Genomic DNA, 27,524 nt, shown 5'->3' on the forward strand with positions numbered 1-27,524 from the left:
CGCATCGGTATGTATCAAGCAAGGAAGTAAGCAGAACTTATTTGTCCATCACCGTCTTTCGAGGTCCATGTTTGTAGATCTACTTGGAAGACATCGTCCCCCTCCACGTAGTTGAAAGACGTCACCTCGTCAGGGTTAAAGAGCCACGCTGCCGTGAAAAATTGCCAGCTCGAATTCTGTGCTGATACCTAGCATGACGGAGGTTCTCGGTTTGATGGCGTCATACCACGTGTACTGTACACCGATCTGATTGGGCTGTCAAAGAGACAAGATAAGAAGAGTTGATAGTAAAGAAATATATATGACATCATTTTGTAGACTTTTTCAACTGAAATATTACAACAAATAAGAAAAATGATAACAGAGTTCCACTGAACACTCTGGGTTGGAATGTGGGAGTAGGAGGTATCTCCCAGACCTCCCTACATGGGGACACGTCCCCTAACGACCCAGACCTCCCTACATGGGGACATTTCCCTAACGACCCAGACCTCCCTACATGGGGACACGTCCCCAACGACCCAGAACTCCCTACATGGGGACACGTCCCCAACGACCCTACGACCACATATACAATCCTTTACAAATTCCTGGAGTTCACCTTGCTCACACTATCACCCTTGCCCTAGCTTACCCTAACCTCAACCCCTCACGCCTGACCTTTTAATACCCTTCTACCTTAACTCTACCCGGCCGTGTCCTCCCTGAACCACTCCTCCCATCATGGGTCTCTTCTAACTCCTTCCCATCCACTCCCTCGGTACTTGTAACATAATCCATTCCCGTTGTTATTCTACTTCTCAATTAACCTCAACGTTTATATCCTAGCTATACGTTTTGTTATATACAAAGTATGTTAGGCTATAAGTACATCCTCTATTAAGCTGAAAGCATTGTTAAGCTGAGTATTAATCAATGCCTGTAATTTGCTGATGGACTAAACCTTTAACATACAGACCAGTCAGTTCCTCAGATGCAACACAATACTCAATGAAGGAAACATTACACTTTTATAACAATAAATAACATGTTTTTACAGTGTCTTTCAAATCGTCAAGGACAAAAGTGTTGAATGACATCCAGCGGTGCTCTGTCCATGCATATGAAATTAAAAATTACATGTTTTTGCTTGAGCTCTCTAAAACAATGAATTAATATTAACATCTAGCCCTGCACTTAGGAGCTGACATCATCATTATCTATTTCTATCCATATATTGGATCATTTCACAGATATTGGAAAATTTTAACTGAATATCTTTAAAAAAGAATCAGGTAAAGCAACGTATACAATGTAACTTTCATTATTTTCGTTTTAATTAGATTATAGTACAGCAAGACTAAAATCATGCCTGCAATGTCATCATTTAATGAATGTAGGAGATATTTATCATTTTCGGTTAAGACCGAGAAAGAAATTAAAAACTGACATATTCCTTATATATAATATATATATATATATATATATATATATATATATATTATATATATATATATATATATATATATATATATATATATATATATATACCTTTCTTAACAATTCGTTTTTAAAACAATAAACAGAAGTCAAAACGAAATATAATGCCCCTGTGACAGCTACATATATTATTCACTGCTGCAGTATTTTTGCAGTGTTTATACATTGAGAAACAATGCACCATCTATGTATTGACATTCGTAGTAGACACAGAAAGTCATGTAAATGTCATTGACAGAAGTAATTAATGTCACAGAGGGCTTTCCATAAAGGCAGGGGGGTATATATTGACATTACAATTGCTAGTGCGTTTAGGATTTCATTTAGACCGTATTTAGACCGTACCTCTTGGCTTGTGATCTATCTATGTGTTATTTAGTTTATGAATATTTCAGTTTTGTATCTAGTATTATACGGCTAACTTTTATTAATTTGATTGTTGATTGCTTGCGCATAATGATGCAAAGACTGGCAACGAAATCTATAGATCTTGTTATGATCTTTAATCAATCAATCAAGTCATCCAATAAAGCCAATGATTATTATGATTACAAGAATGTGATCTTGCATAATACATCAGTATAGGCTGGCTGGCTACACGATGAAGCTGTATAATGATATGCATAGAGACAAACATTAAAATATTTAAATAGTATGCAAATTGTATACTTCCATATTTTGTAGACTAACCTTGAAGCTAAGTTATTTATATTTTGTACCTACTCAATTTCTATTAAATGACTATAAATATTGATAATTTGAATAAGAAAATACTTAGTAGCCTATATTTTGAAAGAAAGAGCTCATTCTACTGATTATTTCACGAACATGAAATTTTCTGCTAATAGAAAATAATAATTATGCACCTAAAGAACTTTCGATCATCAACTGATCAATTAAGTATATGCTTAGGAACATGGGGAAGAGGGGTAATCGAACCTTCCCAGCTCTCCCCCCCCCCCCCCAAAGTGGCTCAATAGTTTTCCCTTTCCGGAAACCATAAAAAAGTAGAAATTTGGACAGAAAATAATCCAAATTCACAGTGTCCCAACTGAGCCACCGTATACCATCTACAAAACTATAACATTCTTCTGAGCAAAACCTCCGACCAAAAACCCCCTACCTCCCCCATCCACTAACATTTACCTATTTGGGTTCGTATAAGCCACGGAGTTACGATAGCGCCCTAGTTTCTTTGTTTTGGGGTTTGTTTTTTTGTTTAGTTTCGTAGCCTTCTTCGTAGATATTATAACTCAATTAACGCATGCAGAACAGCTCAATGCATATGTAGATCCAAATGGTTATACGTATAGCCAACATTTGAACACGCATGTTGAGCCACCTTGCGTGAGTTTCGAACGACGATGATGTTGGTCACGTAATGACGAAGGACACAACATTCACGAAGATCAAAATTTACTATACGGCAAAAAGGGTTCCAATCATATTTCATAATGTTTTATCAAATACTTAATGGAAAACATAACTCATATTTCCACTTCAGATAAAACGTTTTTATTTTGACGTTTTTTTCTTTTCTTATTTATTTATTTTATAGTATGATCAGGGTCGGGTAGGAAGAAATATTCATAAAGCCACTCGAAAAAATGTCTAGAATGTTGTCCTTCGACGGTAAAACGAGAGACGGAATATGAATGATTATTTGCATTTTTTTTTGGGGGGGGGGGGTGGGGGGGGGGGGTTGGGCGATTACGGATAATTGATGTGATAGAAAACAAAGCGTGCATTTGGTCAACGATATTATCAACAGCAGAGTGAACGACGTCATCACATCATTCTATTTTTTCCCCTTTTCATTATAACTTTTTTTTATAATTTAACTAATAGATATTCACTATGAAAAATTATAGGCCTATTTCTTTAACACACAAAAATGAATTTTGATAAAATCCAAAATCCAGAGATGCAAAGATTCCAAATATAATAAGTTATAATAGGAAAGTAACCCGTGTGAAGAACACTTATACCGTGATAGGACAAAAAATCAGAAACAAACTATACTTTGTGATCCACTGCCTAGAAGAGTCAAGGCGTTAGCCAGCAACATATTTTACCGTATCTTCATAGGGACAAGGTATTGGAGGTTTCAACTCTCAGTGTAGAGATGTTTCTTTCATTATAAGTAACACATTAACTGCCACAGCCCACCGGTGTATGCCTTTCATCACTATGTAACATACCATACGTAAATTCATAAGTTAGAAGTGTTACGGTAAGTAACACGGGTTATACGGTTCTACGGTTCTACGGTATCAAAGAAGAGACATTGAGTTTGTATATATATCACAGAACAAACATGTGAACCTATGAGGTATCTAAATATGATCATTTTATAACTCGAAATACATTTTTCTTGCGGCACGAAATCGTTTTGAATAGGTCATTGCGTTAATTAGGATGTTAGTGACGTAAGGGCAAAAAAACAAACAAAGATAGTTAGATGCGAGTCTGCAGTTGCATATCACATTGAAACGTTAAACGATTCATGTAATACGTACTTGCACAACAAGTCCAAAAACCCTGGAGATTATAGAAGCATCACTCGCGTCGCCCGAGCACTTGTACACAACTACAGTTGCTTTATGTATGCAATTGCCGAGATATAATCCCCCCCCCCCCCTAAGAATGTCCCTACGACACAGTTCAGTAAAGTAGCCAACGCTTAGAAAATAGCCGTACACCTGACAAGGCCTGACAAGAGGGCGGAGTGGGCGGGGTACAGCCCGTGGTCTGGGTCAATTAGCGGACCCAAGGAAATATAGATAATTGTCGACCGGTTGAACCTACATGGGACGCGAACTGAGCATTCATAGTGAGTGTATACTAATTGCGTTATTTGTACTTTACAGTGAATATGGGGTAAAAAATAGAATAATTTGTTTTATCCTCAGCTGATTTCTTTACTATTTTCTTCAGCGTTCTCTAGCTATACTCTGTTGCATACCCTCCAGTAGTTGTCAGTTATAAGATTATACAGTGCGGGTATTATTTGGCAGAAACATCTCAAGAGTGTTTGAGGGCCGTATTTATTTCACTCGCGAAGAGCGAGTTCTTATACCTAAAGAAAAGAATTGATATGATCGCGTTACAAACGTTTTCTATACCATGGTTGTACAACAGGGCAGTGCAGATAACAATATAGTATATCACGTTAGCTAAAAGGGCGCGTAAAGAGTACTTGCTGGATTAACTACAGAAATTATTTATACAGTTTTAGTTGTCATAGCAACGGCCTCAACATGAACTCTTTCTAACGAGGACAAAATTAGACACTGTTGATAAAGAAGTATAGAAATAGACAGAACACTGACAGCGGGAAATTTTGTTACAGAACTTGGCGAAAAAGAGTTGTAGTAGTTACAGACCGTGTGGGGGGGGGGGGGGGGGGAGCGAACCTGACAGTAATCTCAGGAAATAGGTCCCTAAAGAGGTGACACTGGGAATATGTTTACCATTTGTTAGCTGATATGCTTAAGGCAGACGTCACATTAGTTTAATTGAACATTGTAACACGACACGATCGAGCTATAGTTGAATAGAAGTCAGGAGGGCAGAGAAAGGATTTCAAGAGAAATTTCCTCTCTTACGGTGCAATTGTAAAGGCACCTTTATATTTTAACTGATTAAATAGAGAATTTGTAAACCAGTTTAATGCTTACTTCTTGGGTTAATAAAATGGATGGGCAGCTCAGCGTCAAGACTGATGAGAGAGTTGATATATATATATATATATATATATATATATATATATATATATATATATATATATATATATATATATATATATATATATTTGTTTCGACAGAGAGAGAGGGAGGGAGGGAGGGAGAGGATTACTCAATGAGCGAATTCACTGTAATGTGAAAGTCGGGAAGAACAAACCACTTACCACACTCAGGCCAGTGTAACCATGGTAATCAAGATGGCCGTCTTTCTCTTCTCTGTACAGTGTAATCCAATTATGTAACCCGCTTGCCGAAGAGGTTGACTTGAGTTCTCCACAGAAGACATGCTCGAATGCAGAGGTGTCGTTTGCAGCCTGTCTGGTGTATCGAGTAAACCAGATGGCCTTAATCTTCTCCCGTAAATCTGTTTTGTCTGACACAAATCCTGAAAATAATTGAAGAAATGATCGATTGCCAGTGAGGAAAAATAGTCAATAAAAACGGACACATAAAAGTAAATTATTTGACATTTCATCTACATTATGTTTTGCCTAGAATGTAGAGAAATTCAAACCAACATCAAAGAGAATGCAAAACCTACGAATGTAACAATAAACAAGTTGGACGGCCGGGGGGGGGGGGGGGGGGGGAGTGGGGGAAGGAGCATATCTGCTTATTTAAAAATGTTGATCTCCCTAATTGATTGCCGTTAGATGAATAATAAAATGATGTTAAAAACATTGGTCGTCAAGAACACTTTCTATCATCTTTCTTAATGGAAATACTGAATATTATGTCAACAATAAATTAAGGACATAATTCCCTACAAAAAAGTGTATTATTGGCTAATTGTAGTAAATGTAAAAAATGAATATCAAAGTATGATTACCTTTTACTACATGACATAACGATACTACAATTCCCTTTTATTTATAAAAGACACGATAAAGAAATATTACCCGTAAAAGGCGTTTGATAGCTGAAGGGAAAAATTGGTCACCAGCTAGCCTAACTGTTATTTTAGACTTAATGACGTCATTGGGTTCCCTTCAATCCAACTGTTTACATATATATATATATATATATAAATTCAGCCTTATAGTACTGTGAACCGTCCTGCATAGATATATTATAATTTTCTTCTTTGAAAATGTAGCAAGGTCAATACATTGTATCTATATATAGCTAAATCAAGGTATATCTTCTATATGACAATAAAAATCTCATTAAGTTGGTGTCCACTGTATGTCAGATCTGAGAAAAAAATCTTTTGATTTGTTTGTACTTAACTTCCCCATATAGGCGTATGGATGAATTATAATTATCTATTAAACTCCACATATAGATACCATAGGATAACTGCAAATGTGATATGCTTTGGTATATTACACTCATGACGTCATAGACGCCACACAATTTGAAATATGTGTGTGATTAAAGAATATTGATTGCAAGGACAACGAAGAAAATCAATGTTTTGGGCTTAAAATATGAGATGGGTGAAGGTCGGAATGTCACCCTTCATTTAACGTCCTCTTCCTGAGCGTTTAATTAACTTAGACAGATATAACTCCAATCCAGACGATGTGATTAATATTTTAAAGCAATATATTGCATTTCACATATCTTAAAGTAACATAACGAAATAATATAATGTAGGATCACGAGGAATGAGACCGAAATATACATCAGGAATCATAAATCGTCTAAAAAATGCTTTATTCAGTTATGGACCGGTCCATGAATTAATACGGGCTTAATGATCCAACCCATGGCGTTGTGGTCTTGACATAAGCTGCGTACTTAGGGGCCTTGGCCGAAACTAATACATTTCGTGACCAAGAGGAAATTCGAGGAAATTATTCCCATTTGAAACATGGAGGGCGAAGGGGGCGGGGGGGGGGGGGGTGAAGAAACACACTCCTTCCCCTCTCTGAATAGTAGGGGCAGCTGCTCGTTAACCCCCCCCCCCCACACACCCCTGATTCCTCCGTGCTAATTTTCGTTACCAAGTAACTTGTGGACGATTTCCATCTCATGTTTGGACCAATAACTATTATTTATCATCGAAAATATATATAAACACACTATCAATGTAAGTAAAAACCCTAAAACCAATTCATTTCTACCAAATATCATAAACTTGTTGTTTCTACTCAGTATCATAAATATGTTTTACCTCGTCGCTGATGTTTCGTAAACAGTTTCTTTAGAGTAAGATGAAAATTAACATTTTCTTAAGTTAATATAATGTTATCCGTAAAAACAAATTCAAATTTATGGATAGGTCGTGTCAGGGAGAAAAAAACGGAAGGAAAAACGAATTACAATGTTACGAGAATAGCATGTTCTGCGATCTCTTTTCCTGTTTTTACGATAAAAATAGTAATAATATTAGAAATAATAATAATGATAATTATATTACAAGTAATTGGATTTTAAACGGGATAAGTAAATGAAGAGATGAAGGCCATTGCGTGCACTCGAGGGAAACAATGGCGGCTAGAGAATGATGAAGCCTAAATAGAATTGTCTTAATTATATTTTTAAGACATATTGTGATTTAGTTTACTGATCGTGGCGTCATCAGCTGTGCTTGGCTAGGGTCGTATCGATGCAAGAGACATTATTACATATATATGATTGAATATTCATATATTCATATATAGTGGGTGGAGAACATTTGTGCCAAATATGTCAAAAAAGTGAACAGTTTTATCTGCTCGACAAGCCCACCAGACTCTCTCTCTGTTACGCATAGATGATACCTTGATATTTGATAAAATATGATATTCGTCTATGGTGACATATGTCAATTTCGTCCAATCAGAGCACAGGCAAACGATGTGTGACAATGATCGTCCAATGAGAGCCCCGGAAACTTACATATGTCAATTTAATATGACATATGACTATATATTACGCGGATCGTAAAGTCGATGTCACTTTTACTGTAAGATCTGTCCAAAAACTGCAGTAAACAGAGACGTTGTGTTCAAAGCCGAAGCCAAAGTGAATTAATCTGGTCATACATCATGCACGCTAAACCTAGAAACATATTTGATACTGTTATTTTGATTTTTGTAGGCTAGGGGTGCCTAAAGCTCCGGTGCTTCGCCCTCCCTTAACCCGTTGGCGACACGTCGTTGATGTAATTATATTTTGCCTTGGAATAGTACTGAACACCCATTCTATGTAACCTCTTAAAACTTTTGATAAATTAATTAACTAATAAATCCAACAAATCCAAATAAATAAGCCAAACAGAAAACCGTAATAAATTATTTAAATAAGTATAATAAATATGACAGATTTTTCCGATCATAATGTTTTGAAATAAATTTGACTTCCTTTGGGCATTGCGTCGCTGCATGCAACCTCAATCGGCCCTCGAAACAGAAGTTTTAATTTCGACACTACCGAGAACGACGACACCGGTGTTGCATATCCTTTCACCACATCCTTGTTTGGCATTTTGCAGTTCTAGATCATATTACTTTTTTTCTTTGGATCGGCAGTGTGTATAGATCAGATACCGAGAGCAATATAGCGAGAGTAGGTCAACTGTTAATAAGAGTTTTGATCCTCGTGAATCTATCGCGTTCGTCCTTAATTGAAGAGATCGCTACGGAATATACAGCTGCGATATAGCTTAGTCTTATAGGGCAGACGTAATCAAGTTGATGCTAAGAGGAATTAAGCACTGTCCTCTATCAACAAAAACAACAACAACAAAACAAAGAAGGAGAAACTCCATCGATATTCTGGTTTAATATACGGGATAAATATATATCACTTTGTGATGATTGAAATTTTATCAAAGTTGAGAAACCCTCGAGATGGAATGAAAACTGCAGATATGTTAATTCTCTCAAAGTCAGTGTTTAGCAGCGCACGTATACATAATGTCAAGTTTTCAGTAATGGGGAGCGGAGAATCATGGACGTAAAACACAAAATATGCGCTACCAGGGGATACAAACAGGGCGTATGTGAGACATATAAAGGTTTCACCCACCTTCCTTCCTACGAGACTTATAATTGATTGCGCTTATTTCACCTATCATCATCATCACCCCCCCCCCCCCTAACCGCCAAAAATCATCATACCCCATCACAAACATCTACACAAGCACAACCCCACCCATGTATTCCACGGCGTTTCAGTATATGTATAGCCCGACTGTACATACGGCAAAAGTCGTAAACCAAATAAGACACATAAAAATTAATTTTGACACACGGGGCCTCGAAGATCCATTAAGGAGCCTTGGCATATAATTCTGAACCTTACTTCGATGCTAGAACCTTTATGATTTGACAATATTATCTTACTTATCGATTTTTTTTAAGAATCACTGATTTGAAAAGTATATATATCCATGCATGAGACAGCCTGCGTGCACAGACTTGGTATCTTCCAGTTGTATATAGTCTAGGAAAGTACTACTGGCAGTGGATCGTCTATACGTATGTTTATATGATTTGTATACGCTTTATCCATGATAGCGCAATATCTGCCTGTATATGTCAGTTAAAAGACAAAGAAGGAAAAATAAATAGCGAGTCTGGTCATATCACCGTATACGGTTCTGGTCAGTTAAAACACTGATAAGTTCTGCACTACACTGTGAACCTTCTTTGGACTGAGTTATAGAGCTAGAGACGTCGAAACGAATGCAGGCATTTTCCATTAGTTTATATCAACCATAAAGGCACTTCTGATTTATGCAAAGAGACACTTTTTCTAAAGGTTTTACACAAATTAAGGGTGAAGTGACGAACATTCTATGCTCCGTAGTATAGTTTGCATTACAAGCCCTACTTACCCTCATCCCTCCCCCATATGCCCACCCACAGATCACCGCTGAATTACAGGAAATAAGCTCTGCCGGATCTTAATAAATCAGACAAATCAAGGGCAGGTTGGCGGATATATCTTCATAATAGATAGCTACAGTTCTAGCTATACCAGCATACTTGCACAAGTTCGTGATAATGAAAAATAAAGAAAAAAACGTTTTTTTTTTGTAGCGATAAACACAGTTCACAGTGCTGATATAACGGTTACTGCTAGCAATCAGCGATTAAAATTGATTGAAATCGGTATAAACAAACATAGTGTATTATGTTTACGACAACCGTTATGTACCATTGGCATTGCGTATAAGCCATGCCCATACACACACACATTTATACGTATATAGGTGTATGTAAGTATATATACATTTATATATATTTATATATATATGGAAGTTTTTGCACTGTTCTGGATTTTCCAACTCTATACAATATATATATATATATATATATATATATATATATATATATAGGCCTATATATATATATATAGGCCTATATATATATATACGCTTGTAACTGGAGTCCCACAAGGCTCAGTTCTGGGGCCGTTACTTTACACCTTGTATGTAACTTCATTGCATGATTTAATCATTTCAGCTAATATGCAAACTGTTATTTATGCTGATGACATTCAGTTATTCACATCTTCTCATCCTGATCATTGTTACGATGCTATTCAAAAAATTCAAAACTGTATTGCAGATGTAAAATCATGGGCTATATCAAACAATTTTTTTATCAATGACTCAAAGACTGAAATCCTCCATGTTACCTCGCAATTTAAATCCACAACAATCAAATCTATTTCAGTCAAAATTGATCAGACCACTATCACTCCGTCCACGCACGTCAAAAGTCTAGGAGTTGTACTGGATCCCCATCTAAGCATGAAACAACAAGTCAATGCTGTTTGTAAATCATCATACAATGCCGTACGGAAGATCAGCCGGATACGGAAGTTTTTAACCAACGATATAACTACAAAACTTGTATGTTCCCCGATAATGCCCAGGCTTGACTACTGTAACTCCCTTTTATTTGGCCTTCCTGACTCTACACTGAAAAACTGTTCAGAATTCTGCTGCCCGGTAAATATCATGTTCATCGCGTCATGATCACATATCTCCAGTGCTTCAATCACTCCATTGGCTTCCAGTAAAACAACGGTCAATTTACAAGCTCCTCCTCTTAACGTACAAATCACAACACTCCCTTGCCCCTGCTTACATTACAAATTTAATTCCTCAGTATCATCCTCAACGCCAACTTCGATCGTCTACAAAGTGTCTTCTTGCCACCAGCCATACCCCAAACACAAAGTTTTATGGAGAAAGAGCCTTCATCTCTGCTGCACCTCATCTCTGGAACAATCTACCATCTTCAATTCGCAATGCACCATCGGTTGACTGTTTTAAGCGTCTCTTAAAAACTCATTTATTCCAAAAATTTATAGTGATTTGACTTGCATTTTTGTGTACTTGTTTAAGCGCTTTGAGGCCTTTGCATAAAGCGCTCTATAAATATTTGCTTATTATATATATATATATATATATATATATATATATATATATATATATATGTAGGTTTTTCTTTTGATGATTTATCGAATGTTTCGCCAGTGTTCATTCAAACATCCCATTTCATTTCACGTAATGAAGTCAAAAATAAAACAGGGTCTCGAATGTTTTTTGTTGTTGTAAATTTGAGTATTTTACATTAAAAACTGTCTATTCAACAACAACGCAACGTTCTAGTAAATAAACATATACGGAAGTTTGGTGACTTACATTTAAGGTCAATTGACAGATATTGAATATCAACCGTAAACGAAACACATGCGTTCAATTCATGTCTTCGTTGAGAAATACACGGTCGAAATAATTTGACCATCTGTCCTCGTTATGTTCACCTCAAAACTAGGTTGATACTCAAAAGGGCACAATTCTCACATTTTGATCATGCATGCTTCTCGAACGTGCATATGCTGTGCAATTAATTGTAACAATGAAACTTTAATAGTTCATATTCTGACACTTGACCATTCTTTGAAGGATATTAACATAGGACGGGCAGGGGAGGGGACGGGGAGGGGTTGGGAAAGGGGACGGGGTAAGGGTAGGGGTCGGTTGAGGGTCGGTGGAGAAAACTGTGTGGGTAGATTAAGAAACTCTTGCCAAAGAAAAATAAAGTTGGACATTAGCCTGATCATGCATCCTCCAAAATCGAAAACTGATACCCAGATTGGTTTCTATCTTCTTCCTCCAAATTCCAACGGGGATTCGAGTAATCCCCTCACCTCATTAACTTACCTCCCCTCCGACAGTGCCATCCCCTTCTTCATTTCATGTGCCTATGATTACACAACATAATTTTTGTTACATCAAATGAGGAAAGAAAACAGACTGTCTCGTTGAATATTCATAATATAAAAATTTAATTCACTACGCAGATGATTATCAGTGAACCGTGTAGTATTTACTGCTAAGTGGGTGAAGAAAGGAAAGTCATTATATTTTTCTTTATTTGTTTTGCCACAAAAGTACAAAGTGGAGGGAATTCTTCCATGAAGCTTAAAAGCTTAACAATGTGGAAGACTCCCTGAAGAAAGAAAAGAAAAGAAAAGAAAAGAAAAAAAAAATATATATATATATATGTGTGTGTGTGTGTGTGTATAAATACATTTACATAAATATAAGTACAAATTAAATGTTCAATATATATATATATATAGTAATTACATACAGGTATAATTTAGTTTTAGTCAGTATAACTAGCTATTATTTCCTAACAAAACCACTTCTTAAAGGATGTGACTGACTTTTTACTCTTTAAATCGTTCGTTAGAAGATTCCATGTTTTTGTTGCACGGTTTTGTAGGCTTTAAGTTCCAATTGTGGTATTGTAGAGATTATAGTGGGCATGATTAGCATGCCTCGTGTTATGATGATGTACATTTCTGTTACTGGTTAAAAAAATAGTCAAAGGCAGCTGGTAGTAATCCATTCCAGGTCTTGTAGGCAAATAATGCAAAGCTTAACTTTAATGAGATCGTGTAATTTTAGTAAGTCGAGTTTCTTAAATAGGGGACTGGTGTGCTCACGTGGGGCTGAGTGTGTTATGTGGCGAATGGCTGCCTTTTGGAGTATTATAAGATTGTTTGGGTTGGTGTTGTATGTACCAGATCAAATAATGGAACAATAAGTGAGATACGGGACAATCAGGGTCTGGTATAGTGTTCTGAGTATGTTTTCCGATAGATCATATTTCAACTTAGATAATATGCCAACATTCCGTGCAATTATACTGCATATAGTTGAAATATGGTTGTGCCAGCTAAGTTTACAATCAATATTTACACCTAAAAACTTAGTAGCATAAACTTGCTTAATTATTACCCAGTATACATTATGGAACTAATCAAGGTGTATGGCATAAACCCAGTATTTACTAACAGGTATATAACGTTATTACATGCATTCACAAAGAAACAGGCAAATGTGTCCATTTAAAGGGGCATAACAACCTCAGATTTTACCTTTAAACTCGTCTATCATCAATCATCCACCTCCCCTTCCACAAGGAATAATATAATCTGCCTTCATGTTGTCAATGTGTGTTTTCTTAAAGTGATCCTATACAGGATGAATCATATCGCATAATCCAAACTGTCCTTTATCTCTTATCATATAGTAATGACGTAAACAAACAGTATTGTCTATAGAATACAATGTAAAGGTTTAGTCATCATTGCCGGACCTAGTGAGGGCGCCCTACGGCCTGGGCACCCTCATTGAATTCTTTTGACAGTAGTATCACTATTAACTAGACTCAACATAAGTGGCAGCTACATGGTAGCGACAGCTAGCACACTTTTGAGAGCTGGTATTCCTGAATTCCTACCGATGTGTTCGTATGCACCGTTATTTCGGTATCCAGTGACAGCGATACTTGTTTCCTAAGTGGGGCCTCTCTTTCCAAGAAATCATGGATATCCGACTGAGTATTGTGTTAACAAGATTCGCTGTCATTATTTATTATGGTAGTGCGCGTGCGCGCTACAATATTGGCATTACTGGCCAAGTGAACGATACCTACGTTGAAACTTACATTTTCATATAGTCTCTGTTCATTTGAAGTTTCAGAGGCTGGCTGCGTAGCCAACTATTTCTGAGCATGTCACGGCGCTCACAAGCGCCCTCACTTTGAAGGTACCTATATATCTATACTTATTGGTGTGTTGTCAGTCAACAAATAACACCACCAACAACCGAAAATTCTTCGTAATACTGCAAGCACTCTACGCGCACTACAATACTGCATATTTGCATAGTTCTTTCTAATACTACAAAGCACACCTCGCGCACTACAATTCTGCGTATTTGAAGGCAAATGCAGTTCTAGTTGATTTTTTTTGTAGCTAGTCAAGCATTTTTTCCTGATTATTGTCTCTGTCTTCTTAGATTAACGATGATGGGTGGGTTTTTTTTTTTGGCCCTGGAAGATTACATTATAGCTATGATTATACCTTTAACGAGCGTTTCCCACGCAGTTGTTTAGTATACAACCCGTTCCCCACAACTTCATTTGTGTTAACAGTACACGCGCATATTATTATCAACAACATGTGCTATACACGTCAGACTTAAGCCACTGAAAAGCATAGTTTAATGAAGGTACTTTATACCGGCATTAATTAATACACGAATACGCGCTCATATAATCATGTAAACGTGAGAAGAGTTCGTTAAACTTTATACCGGCATTAATTAATACACGAATACGCGCTCATATAATCACGTAAACGTGAGAAGAGTTCATTAAACGGAGTTTTTTTCTTTCTTCTTCATGTTTGCATATAACTGCGGGTAAACAGATAGACATATAAGGGCAGCATTACAAATTTTCCTTGTGAATAGTGTATGGAGATATTTACTGAGTTACTTAATACAATTTCCAATTAAAAAAAAAATACTTGGATCAACAAAGAGATGACGGCCAGAGCTTGACTTTCAAAATCGTTCATGGATGCGTTCTTGTGATGTGCGATTTTCATGGTGTATACATCACTATATGCCTTGGTGGACTCTTGTGTGTACCCACCATCCACGGGCTCTTCCCCCCCCCCCCACACCCATCGCTCCCTCTCAAATTACGCAACGACTGTTCGATCTGTACTTCCTCTGAACCTATGGATATATTGTTTGGAGATACAAACATAAACTGTAATGGGGTTAGCACAAGGAAGAATCAAACCACGGTTTACTAAACATGAAATGCAAAGAAACAGACCACAATAGACACGGGGGACTACATTGTACAGACCAGCCGATACTCATATCTGGTACAGCAACTATACTGTTCATGTCCCACAACCGTGCAACAGTAATTACTGCTTTGTGTTCGTAACACGGTAACATGTGTTACAGGAAATGAACAGTATAGTTACTGTACAAGCTATGAGTATCGGGTACACAGACCTATATACATCTCACCTGCATCTTTCAGGTGACGGGTTGCTATGGTCATAACGCGCGTATCCATGACGTCATCCAGATAGGTTTGGACTTGCTCCAAGTAGTTTGAAGTATCGTTTTCACTCACGCCTTGCATCACTTCGTAGTAACCACACAGTGGTAAGAATGACTTGAACGTACCTTTGTTGAATATGTGGTCCTCGTTGAAAGAGGTGAATAAACTTTTCAAAGAAAGAAAAAAAAAAAAAAAAAAAAAAGTGTGAAACAATTTCATGGTTCTTGATTTCGTCTTCGTTAATTTGCAATCTTTATTTTAGGAGTAGAAGAGATGGAATTATTTCGTTTTGATTTATAATTCATATTTGTTAATCAACATTTCTATTTTATAATGCAAATAAACCTTCTTAAAGTTATTTTGCAGACACATTTTGATAACATTTTTGATGTTCTTTGATTGTACAAAATCGCCATGATGTACTATACAATTATTAATTATCGTCTGAGTGACGAAATGATGAGGTTCGAATCGGGATCAGCTGGGAATCGAACAGTCACCTTCTTTTAGTAAAACAAAACGTTTCATGGCGGGAGGTATTTGGTCTTGGATCTTACTTTGAGTAGTATAGGCTAGACACGGTACGATATGTTTAGGATTTTTTCTACCCTTTCTGCAAGTTTGGAAGCCATCTTGTATTGTCAAAATAATGGAATATTTTGTTGTATGATTTTATTGTTCAGAAATTGTATAGAAGCCCCCACACCCCTTTCCCACTCAAATGAAAAGGCAAACTTCAAAAACAACGAAGATGGGTTCAGGAGCTGTGAAATTGCCACCTCCCCCTCCTCCACCCACCACTCCCCTCCCCCCCCAAAAAAAACACATCAACAACAACGGAAGTGCATGTATATTTATAGAACATGACGTAATCGATTCGTCATTGCTTATGAAGCGTGAAGATTAATATCGTGACACGGAAAGTCACAGATATATGCTGGTAACAGTTTGTATGCATAAGATCCAAACATATGTCACAGTGTTTGTTATAAGTTACACAGACAAGAACAGACAATCAAAAACATCATTAAACACCTTCGCTAGAATTTACAACAAATGCTTGTTCGTAAATTTTTTATTTAAAAAAAAAAAAATCAAAACATTGTCCTTTGCATTATACAGTACTTGGTTATAGCTAAAAAGAACCCATGTAGATCCAGGCGCGTAGCCAAGGGGGGGGGGGGGGGCGAAGGGGCAGCCGCCCCCCCCCCCGTGAGCATATTTTTTTTAAATTTGTTAATGTTTTTATGATATCGCTAGTGTTTTCAAAAGAGAAAATGCTAAGATGCAACTTACAAGGCCTGGGAAGTGCCATTTCCAGCGATCTGGGAGGCATTTTCAGCCAAAATGTTCTTGTACGTTTCGCGCCAACTTATGGTGGCGCTACGCTTAGATAGTTTGCAATGCCGAATCTACAGTTTCGCCCCTCCCTTGGAAAATTCCTGGCTACGCGCCTGTGTAGATCTAGCATACCGTAAGCTGTATGTCTATAGAATAAAGGTGAGTTTTAAAACGTTTGGCAATCTCATCAGTTCTTCCAGATGATACGGAGATCAAGTGGGGAAAGGAGGGGGGGGGGGACCTCGATGAGATTAAGAATACTTCTTGTGGATCAGGCTACAATAAAAATATCATTCGTTCTCTCATTATGTATATTATTTCTAAGAGATGTTACACTGGAAACAAAACCCAGATACTTTCAAATTTATCCTTCAATACCTTCAGCTATAGTATAGCTACATACATCATACCTTCCAGCTGATAAATCTGTGTAGTTTTTAAAATCTCTTTTCGACGACTGAAGCTCGTAACTATATTGATTTTCGTCAATCCGATTGTCGTCCGCCTGCCAGAGCTCCGAAAAGAGCGTCCCCATATCAATTTGCCCTAAAAAAAAAAAAGATTATTACAAAAATTATATTAAAAAACAAAACAAAGGGAAAGTTGTACAATAAAACAGAAATCATATTTTAATGATATATCATGTAACGATCGAAGCTTTATATATGATAATATAGATCGAAATAGAATCACTGATCAATGGAATCACGTCAATGCCACATCTATACCTCATTGTGGCTCCATTCGTCAGTGGCGAAGCTCTCACGTGTATACGATGTATGTGTTCTTTTTGTAAGCTACATGGACCAAACCGTGTAGTGGGCATGTTATAGTTAATTATCATGTAGTCTCTGTCGATATCTATATTATGTTTGCTGAAACTGTTCGACATTATGAATGTAGGCTTGTCAAAGGAAAGAGTCTCATAGAAAACGTATATATAGTGGTCGTGCAGCATTTTTATTGGTGTTAAGATAATTGTTGCATCATAAGCATATCTGTTTAGGAGGAAGAAAACTAGGTCGACAGACGGCATGTTGAGTATACCGTGTTCGTGATATGATTATCTTGATTATCCAGTCCATAAAAAAGGCCTTGTTGAAATTATACCCCTTCGATCTCTGACATTTTGTCATGTCTTAAAAATGTGCATAAAACAAAAAGATACGCAAACACTAGACATAAAACTCAGGACAGATTATACAGGCCTCTACATTAATTCGAACAGAATTAAATTTGTGCAACGAGCATGCCGGACTGTATCGCACACGGCGGTACTGTCGTAAAGAATCAGTCAAAGACATTTTGATTGTAATGGTTACCCAAGCACACCACCCAAAATGATGGTATATATCAAGGGCGTAGGAACCGAGGGGGCTGGGGGGGCGCCAGCCCCCAGTGAAAAATATGGAGGGGCGGAAGTATCATTCCGCCCCCCCCCCCCGCCTCGCAAGTCAGAAAACCCCTTTTTCATTTCCAAATGAGAAAAAAAATCTCATTTGGAGCACCAAATTGCATCTAAGGCCTGGTGAAAATACAAAATTAAGTTTACAAAATGGAGTGGGTGTTGAAGTGTGCTATATTGCACCAAATTGCATCTGAGGCTACCTGGAAATGCAAAAAATTCCAAAGGGGAGGGAGACACCCCCTCCCCTTAGACCCCTCCCCCAGGCCGGCCATCAGTCTTCAGCCCCCCACTCAAAAGTACCTTCCTACGCCACTGGTATATATCGTCTATATAGACCAGGGATTCCCTAACTTTATCCCCCCACGAACCCCCTGTGGATGTCAGAATTGTCCACGAACCCTCAACTTTTCGAGACACGATCTGAGTCATTATTATAGGCTACTTTAATACGCACAACAGTGCTTCGTAAAAGATCAAGTTCATAGTGTAATATTGTAATGAAAAAAAAAACGTCTGTTTCATAATTCAGTTATTTATCACATGCATGGTACGACAACATATACGTATGGAACGCGCAAAGATTGTCGTTAGGTTCGATTTTTGTACATTACTAAATTATACAATATAACATATATCAGTTCAACAAAAAGTACTCTAGACTTTCAGAAACGTCTCATGCACGAACACTTTGGGTTGGACTCACGCACCCCTGGGGGTTCATGCACCCTAGTTAGTGAAACCCTGATATAGACGTTCAAGAGGATTGCCAGCATAACGTATGCAGTCATAGCTTACACCATTCACTCATTTAACTCCCCGCTCTTCCAATTTAATCTCAAGTTCTTTCGATGATCTAGACTTAAGATTAAATGATAATTGAACTGTATTATTTTCCCAGTCTAAGATAATCACAATTTTCAATCAAACCAATACATTGATTTACAGTTGTATACTTGAGTAAAGGTAAATGAAATGGAAACGTTTTGTTGTGTCGATTATATTTATAATAGGCCTATTATATAATACTTTGTGCGAAATTTGTCAATGGGCATAATTTAATCGTTAACGCTTAAGTTATCCTTTTTTTTTTGTAATCTTGTTTACAACGGTTAGTTCTTTCATTCAAATTTATTATTTCATTTACACAGATTTTTTTTTTTTTTTTGACAAATTTTATTTAAGGGGTGCTCGGGAAAGATTAGCCTCGGCTAACCGTGTTACCCTCTCAAAATAAAAGTTGAAATAAATAAATAAATATAATAATGGAATGACACGTTATATTAAACTGTGTTTGTCTTTCAAACAAAAAAAGTTGTGAAAGCAATTAACGAAAACAAATAACCAGCCGCGATACAAAACACAATTTGTTTCAATAAATTCAAGTTTGTATTACAATGATGAACACCAACTGACTGTTTGGTCCATTTGTTGCATTTGTTGGCAGTTTTTGTTGATGCATTTGTTGGGATTACACATATCCTTAGTTCTTACTGTAATCCTAATAGCACATAGTACTGATTGATAGCACGATCCAGTTTTTACTCTGGTACAGAACTTCAAGAATTACAGTAGTTACTGTAATCTCTGTGTGAATCGGCTGGCACATGCCAAGAAGCAGAAGTTATTAACCGTTTAATGAAAGGCATAAAACTTTCGTTTTTATCTTCTATACTTTTTCATTTGGAAAGATATCTACTTCATCTTTTCCCAGTCTCTTTTCGATGGAATAACATTAATTGGTATTTGTTGTTAGGGACATAGGCCTAACCTTTCTTTCAAATTACATGCTTATGTGTGTTTTGTTTTTTAGGGACAAATGGCTTTTCTTACAGTGGTCGGGATTTGCATCACTATATTTCGACAAATTCAAGACAAACGATATTTGTAAGCTAATTGAAAGTAACTGAAATCGAACACAATTTCCTTAAAAAAAGGAAGAACTAACTGTGTTCGCAAGTTTGTAGCATTGCCTTTGTTCCCTGTCCAATATTAGAACGAATATACAAGGTTACTGAAAGCAATTTTAATGTGAAAGATTCAGTGCAAGTTCTGCAGTACTCGGAACAAGAATTTCCTGTCGTACACCGTTGAACAATACAACATGACACTTCAGGAAATGAACCCTGTACGTAAAATATCTAACACTAGCTACACATCGTTTTGATTCTCCAGTTTGAAGGAAAGAAAACAATGAATGAGGTTCCAAACAAAATATTTAAAACGTGTCTCGACAAGGAGTGGTTCGTGTTGGCATCGTAGAGTGGTTCGTATTACGTGTTGGCTGCGACCTCTGCTCTGCAACTTGACATTCTACAGAAGAAGCTTTCGATTGTTCATCAGAATGTAAATCCATTGACTATACAATACAATAGTAACCAGAACTCTGTGACATTCTGTCAATAGCAAGGTTTGATGACTACACAACAACAGGGACAACTGCTTACATAGACCATTTGAAATCATCCAGGCCTTTTGGCTAAGATCATGTGTATCATCTGTTCCCTTTCGAGGGGAATTGTGATACACACCCGACGATGATCACACAGTCACAGTCCCGATGCAAGGGGTCTGGGGTTGAGAGCGAATCAGTCGTTCGGTAGTTTGGTTTCCGTGCCCAGGTTCTTTCCTGAGTAAATATTCTTAAAAAGTATCATCCAGGCTAACGTAATGAATTATGACAGAGAGTTTTGTCGTTCAAATTAAGCTATCGTAATGGAATCTCAATAAACGTGTAGCTCCGTGCATTCTATTGATAAATATATAGTTAACCCTAATAGAAAAGCTTTCTTTAAGTTTGGAATAATATTTTGAACGAAACTAATATTTGTATGTTGGGGGGGGGGGGGGCTGAGGAAAGGGATTGTGAACTAATGTATGTTACATAATTTCACTAGCGTATCTATATATATATCGAATGAACTATTTTACTACGGCTCCTGGAGTCCCTGGGCCTGTGCATCCCCTTGACATAGTTATGCCTTTTGTCTGGCCAACTATAAAAGATGCATTGAACCCCCCCCCCCCTCCCTCCACACTGTGTCAAACGAGCTATGACTAGCGAACCAAGAACAGAATCGCTTCAGGAGAAGAGATGGCGCTAGGTAACAACTCAATGCTATTTATAGTAAATACTATACAATGTCCTTTAAAGGCGTCCGTACATCCGATATAAGTAGAATAGTGCCCTATCAGGCTACTTACGCTAGCAACAACGGTGAGAACTGACTAGCTGGAACAGTTGAATTGAACAGCTGGAGGAAATTCTAACATTAATAACGAACGTTGGCTTTTCACATGTCGTTCCAAGTAAAGCAGGTGAAACGCTTTGTTAAGGGGCACTTGAATGACTCATTTTTAAATTAAACAGATAAAATGTCAACATACAATAGGCCTATGAAGGAATACGTCGACATTATTGGAGGATATTGCGGAAGTTTTGGGATAAAGTGGTTGACATTCAGAGAATAAGAAACGAAACGCTGGTGAGAAATGTCGAAATTTTGATATAAAAATATTGCAATTTTGAGAAACGAATCGAAATGTCGAGATATATAATTCGAAGTTTTCAGAAATAAGTGGAAAGTTGGGGCACGTAGGCGAAAGTTCTTATTTTGTTCCTTTTATTTAATTAAAAGAAATCTAGAAAAATGCCGAAATAAGTCGGAGTTTTGAGATAGAAATCATAAATGTTGGTAATAAATATTGACAGTTGGCGAAAATACTCTGAGGATAAGTGAAATTTCGAGACAAACTAAAAGTCGAAAAGTTTGAGATGAAATGTTGACATTTTCTGAGTCGCATCTGGGCCATCGTTCCCCCGCCCCCTCCCCATCCCATCCCCTTACCACCGTTAGTGTGCTATAGCTTGCGTTTCTTCAATGAGGGGCCCGGTTCAATAGTAAAGTCTAGGCACGAAATCTTTGTCGACTGTGCAATTCCTTACCGGTTTCATTCTTTGTTTCGCTAGGGTATATGAGACAAGTGGTGTAATATTTAGCGTAGATATCACTCACAGAGATTGTCGAATATATTTTCATTACGAGTCAAAAGCTCCCACAGGGAGCAAAGTCAAGGCTTGCGAGAATGCACATTTCCACTTCGGAAGAGTCAATTTTACGGAGACAATTTGCAAAGAAGAAGAAGGAAAGGGGAGGAGGGGGGGGGGGCAGTGGAGTTTTTGGTGTCCTACCCAAGAGAACTTTACTATCGTAGATCAAACGGTGTCCCAAGTAGCCCATTGAAAATTGCAACTATTTATCTATTAACTTAGAAAATTAATCTAGAAAAATGCCGAAATAGGTCGGAGTTTTGAGATAGAAATCATAAATGTTGGTAATAAATATTGACAGTTGGAGAAAATACTCTGAGGATAGCGGGAAATTTCGAGACAAACTGAAAGTCGAAAAGTTTGATATGAAATGTTGAAATTTACTGAGTCGCACTCGAGCCCGGCCATCGTTGCGTCAACAAAAGTAGAATTTGCATTGTGAAGAAGCTTAGACTGGTTAACGTTTTCTCAACCGACACCCCCCCCCCCCCTACCACCGTTAGTGGTCTAGCTTGCATATCTTCGTATCAGTACCATGTGGCGTAGCTAGCGCTTCAATGAGGGAGTCGGGTTCAATAGTTAAATGTAGGCGCGCAATCTCTGTCGACTGTGTACGATTCCCTATCGGTTTCTTTCTTTGTTTCGCGAGGGTATGAGACAAGTGGTGTAATATTTAGCGTAGATATCACTCACAGACATAGTCGAATATGTTTTCATTAAGAGTCAAAGCTCCCACATTTCCATTTCAGAAGAGTCAATTTTACAGAGACAATTGGCAATGGAGAGGGAGGGGAGGAGGGGGCAGTGGAGTTTTGGTGTCTTACCCAAGAGAACTTCACTGTCGTAGATCGCAACGGTGTTCAAAGTAGCTCATTGGAAATTGTAATTATTTTAATTTTTAAGTTAAACTTTCTCTCTCATATTTCAACAATATTCTCAGTATCTCGATCAACTTTTTCTTCTAACTTTCGATTTTCAATACCGAATTGTGGCGTTAATTGAAACCATTTCCTGAAAACAAGTTGACTTTATTCCGAAATTTCGACTATTTGGTCTAAAAATCGTGACACACTTTTTATAAAATGGCGAAAATGGTCAAGAAATAACTCGTTTCGTATCGACCTGCCAATTTCAACTATTTCTTCACCGTTGCTGTAGCCGAGTGGATAAAGGCGGTGGCATTTGAAGCAATGAGGCTTAGCAATCGGGAGGTTCGGGGTTCGATTCCCGGCCGGGTCATAGTAAGATGGGTTTTTCATCCAAGAGCAATCTACGGTTTTCCCATCTGAAATGACTTTCTAAATTGAAAAGATTCCAAATTTGAGTTAAAATGTTGAATTGGAAGCCACCCGACGTGTAAGTTGTAATCCATAAGGCCTTGCGGGCGTCTCTCACATTTGTGGTCGCTTAAGCGTCGTAAAACTAACTGCTGATTATTATTATTACTACGTGCTCGAAATTACGATAATTTGTGCCGAAATTTCGAAAAGACGGAATGCCGGATGCATGTTGTGGAAAAGTTGACGAAGACTTCAGGTCACGTGAATTGGTACGCATTGCTATAATATTTGTTGCATAACAAGCAAGTACCAACCAAACTTATGACATATAAGGTGAACAAATTCACTTTTGTTAATACGTTATAATGGCTTATATTCCGTAACTGAAAATGATATGAAGTTCAATAATGTTAAGCTGGCAAATACACAGCGCCCACTCTAATATTCAGGCTTTGTGTATGTCTTGTATAAGTTCATTTTGTATTATAACAAGTCAAAGTATTTGCCGGAAAAAGAAGACCAGTAATTCCCAATTAAGGCGCTCAGAAAGATTTCTTTAAATGTAATCAATTATTTATTTTAATCTTCGCATAAGTACTCGTGCAACAGTTACGGCTGGCAAAGAGTCGATAGGAATTGTCAAAGTGCTTATATATATATATATATATATATATATATATATATATATATATATATATATATATATATATATATATATATATATATATATATATATATATGAAAATCGTAATATATATATGCATATATATTGAAAAGCGTTCAATTCCTTCTGGAGAAGTTTCCCGTGGCAGAATGAATTTTGACTACTCATTGCCTCTATGAGCTTGTCAATTGAATCAGGCAATATTGTTTAGCCGTTACGACTATACGAGGTCACGTGTCTAAATGACCATATTGACCGATACTACTAGATACAATCAATGCGAATGATTTCCGGTCATCCAAATCTGATTACCACCCCTCTTCAATCCGAGATCTGTGAACTCGGACTGACTCAATCAGCCAAATAGTAAAACCGGCCAAGAAACATATATTGAAAATCATAGAATATTCCTTTTTGTATAGATATTTCAATTGTTCAATGGTACGATTGCGAGGCTACCACAAGAGGTTCAATTTGCAAGAAAATATTTGCAATTCGTGACATATATACAACAGACGTGTTTTAATTCATAAACTTATTGATGATATGATTTCAAATGTATACATATAGTTTTGGTGGTTTAAAAACAGTCTATATAGAGTAAAGTCGTGATCGACAATGGTCGTTTTCGAAGTATGGAGATTTCAATACGTAGTGGAAGTTGCGCGTGCGTGGGGACTCCCATCGCTGTCTGTTGACCGCATGCACGGCCTTCAAGAAAACTGCTAAAAATGTTGTCTCTTTGAACAAATGTATTGTAATTTATTTCATGTAACTGTCTTTTGCAATGGTGCATTTGAACAACTGTTGTTGATATTGGCGCTGTATAGTTGTGGAGTGTTAGCTCAGTGGTTAACGCCGGTGCCTTCCAATCATAATGTCCCCGGATCGATTCACTCCAAGATTAATGCACGTCGTCCAGCTACAGAGTTGTTGACAGTTGGCAGTTCATAATCACGGACGTTAAATATGAATGTCAGAGACTGACTTCGGTCAGCTTGCGGCTTTGATGAGCCAATGAGGACTCTTCGCGAGTTCTTGCTTGCAGGAGGATCTAAAATACATACAATACATACGTACATAAATGTTTTCTGGTTGATTGTATGGGTGAGATGCGGTGGGGTGGGCATGCGCAGTGAGTTTATTGTATCAATTAATGGCACGGACGACGAATTATTCTGTACCCACCCTAATTGTTCATTACGAGGGACCGCTGGTGTCTCATCAAGGCTCGAGGTATATAATACATCTAATGTCAAATCATACTTTTAATAAAACTAAATACCTGCTCTGAGATGCTTTTCAAAGTATCATGGAATGTACAATACTCTGTGTTTGGAGGAGGAGGAGGAGGAGGAGGAGGCGATGGGTATTTCCTACTACAGAGCAGTAACTTTTGGAAGCTAACTGCGATTGAAAAAGGATACAACCATGCAGAGAACTATACGACGTAATTAAGAATAATTACAACAGGGCCTATACATTAAGATAACAAATATTTCATAAAGCATACTGCTGTGCCCTATACTTACGTATAGCTTTTAATATTCTATACCTTATTTTCAAAGAAACAAAAGTTTAAAATAAAGCTAATAGGTAACACGTGACTTACTTTGAACACAGAGTAGCGGAAAATCTGTACAGCAATCCGATGATGCCGAACGAAGACAAAAATCGTCACAGTAACAAACCGCGATACCGAATTCAGAATTGGAAATGGGGACATAGCAGTTATCATCCCTGCCAGAGCAACATCCGATGTTACGACAGTGGGGAGCATCGACAGTTGGCGGTGCCGCTGATATCATCGTAGGGAGACAAATAGATAAAATAAGGCCCATCATCGCGGCGAGATACACATCCATGATGACCATACTGAAAAGGTATACTTTGATGTGCGACAGAATATAGTGACTACCGAAATGAGAAAACTTGGTAAAAAATGTATTGTTACAATATTTATAATATACGAGCAACACCGCGTCTATAACCTGTCAAACAAGGAACAGTAAGCTGAAAATTGGGCGATTTCTGGTCAGTATAGTCTTAAACTGCTCTTGTCGAGTTGAAGCTAGCTAGCTAGACAACGAAATTAACGGCAACATCACCTTTGACTTTCCAAACAAAGAATGTGACTTGTTAAGAATGGTTTACCTTATCTAGGATTAAAGGCTCCTTAAATAGACGAAATTCGATCAAGGTCGAGAGGTGAACCAATGTTTGATCAATATATAGTGATGATACTATAATCCTATTGTACCCTTGGTATAGACGATTAACCTTATGAACGACAACGGAAACAGACTGTTCCGTTTGTTCCATCTACCATATTAAGAATAACAACCTGTTCGGTTACCCGGTTGATATACTTTAGGCGCACAAATGGCAATTCTTTAAGTGCTGTATCCGTTGATATAATTATGATAGCAAAGATTATGTATGTTCGATTGTTGCGGTGTTCACAATGGCTATAGTCGAAGAAACCACATTAGCTTTCCTTTTCCTAAGAACCGCGAAGAAAAAAGATGTATGGGAGATTTTCCACAATTCAGTCAATTCTATATACCAGGGGTCCTAACAGAAAGGAAGTAACACAGACTACATTGTTTTCTATAGACTTCTCTGCATTCGAGCATGTCTTTTGTGGATAACTCAAGTCTATCACTACGATAACCGGGCTTCAATATTGAATTACAATGTACAGAGAAAAGACAGCAGGTCATCTCATATATATATATATATATATATATATATATATATATATATATATATATATATATATATATATATATATATATGTATACATATATACATATATATATATATATATATATATATATATACATATATACATATATATATATATATATATATAGGCCTATATATATATATATATATATATATATATATATATGTGTGTGTGTGTGTCTGTGTGTGTGTGTGGTTATCATATATGTTTATAAATGGTTATCGTAGGTATATGCTTGAGTTCTCCACAGAAGACCTGCTCGAATGCAGAGAAGTCTTTTACAGCGTGTCTTGAATACCAAGTACACCAGATGGCCTTAATCTCCTCCCGTAAATCTGATTTGCTTGCCACAAATCCTGAAAGAAATCACTGATATGTTTGATTGACAGAGAAGAACGTAATCATTAAAAAGAAATTATTTTCAATTAAACTGTAAAAGTTTGCGTGAAAAATAGAGAGAAATTTACCAAATCCTCAA

The 27,524-nt window shown here is 37.2% G+C and overlaps 1 protein-coding gene across 1 annotated transcript; it reads right to left on the bottom strand.

The window, feature by feature from the left end:
• On the bottom strand, positions 1 to 26,500 carry LOC139973436 (uridylate-specific endoribonuclease B-like). The gene is made up of 5 exons (XM_071980115.1): positions 25,910 to 26,500; positions 17,308 to 17,443; positions 15,520 to 15,722; positions 5,390 to 5,610; positions 1 to 255 (listed from the first exon to the last, which is right to left on the bottom strand). Exons 1-5 carry the CDS (start codon positions 26,169 to 26,171, stop codon positions 136 to 138), a joined length of 942 nt encoding a protein of 313 aa, XP_071836216.1. The 5' UTR covers positions 26,172 to 26,500; the 3' UTR covers positions 1 to 135.
• Between the last annotated feature and the right edge of the window lie 1,024 nt (positions 26,501 to 27,524).

This window comes from Apostichopus japonicus, chromosome 9 (genome assembly GCF_037975245.1).
Source record: "Apostichopus japonicus isolate 1M-3 chromosome 9, ASM3797524v1, whole genome shotgun sequence".
In the NCBI taxonomy this organism is placed as follows: Eukaryota; Metazoa; Echinodermata; class Holothuroidea; order Aspidochirotida; family Stichopodidae; genus Apostichopus; species Apostichopus japonicus.

Bases quoted from the DNA above. Each gene is read 5' to 3' on its own strand.
- LOC139973436 (XM_071980115.1), bottom strand. From the start codon at position 26,171: ATGGTCATCATGGATGTGTATCTCGCCGCGATGATGGGCCTTATTTTA. The intron at 17,444-25,909 runs GTAAGTCACGTG...TTTTTTTTTTAG, and splicing joins TCCGCTACTCTGTGTTCAAA to GGCAAATTGATATGGGGACG. The intron at 5,611-15,519 runs GTGAGATGTATA...AATTATTTTCAG, and splicing joins CCGTCACCTGAAAGATGCAG to GATTTGTGTCAGACAAAACA.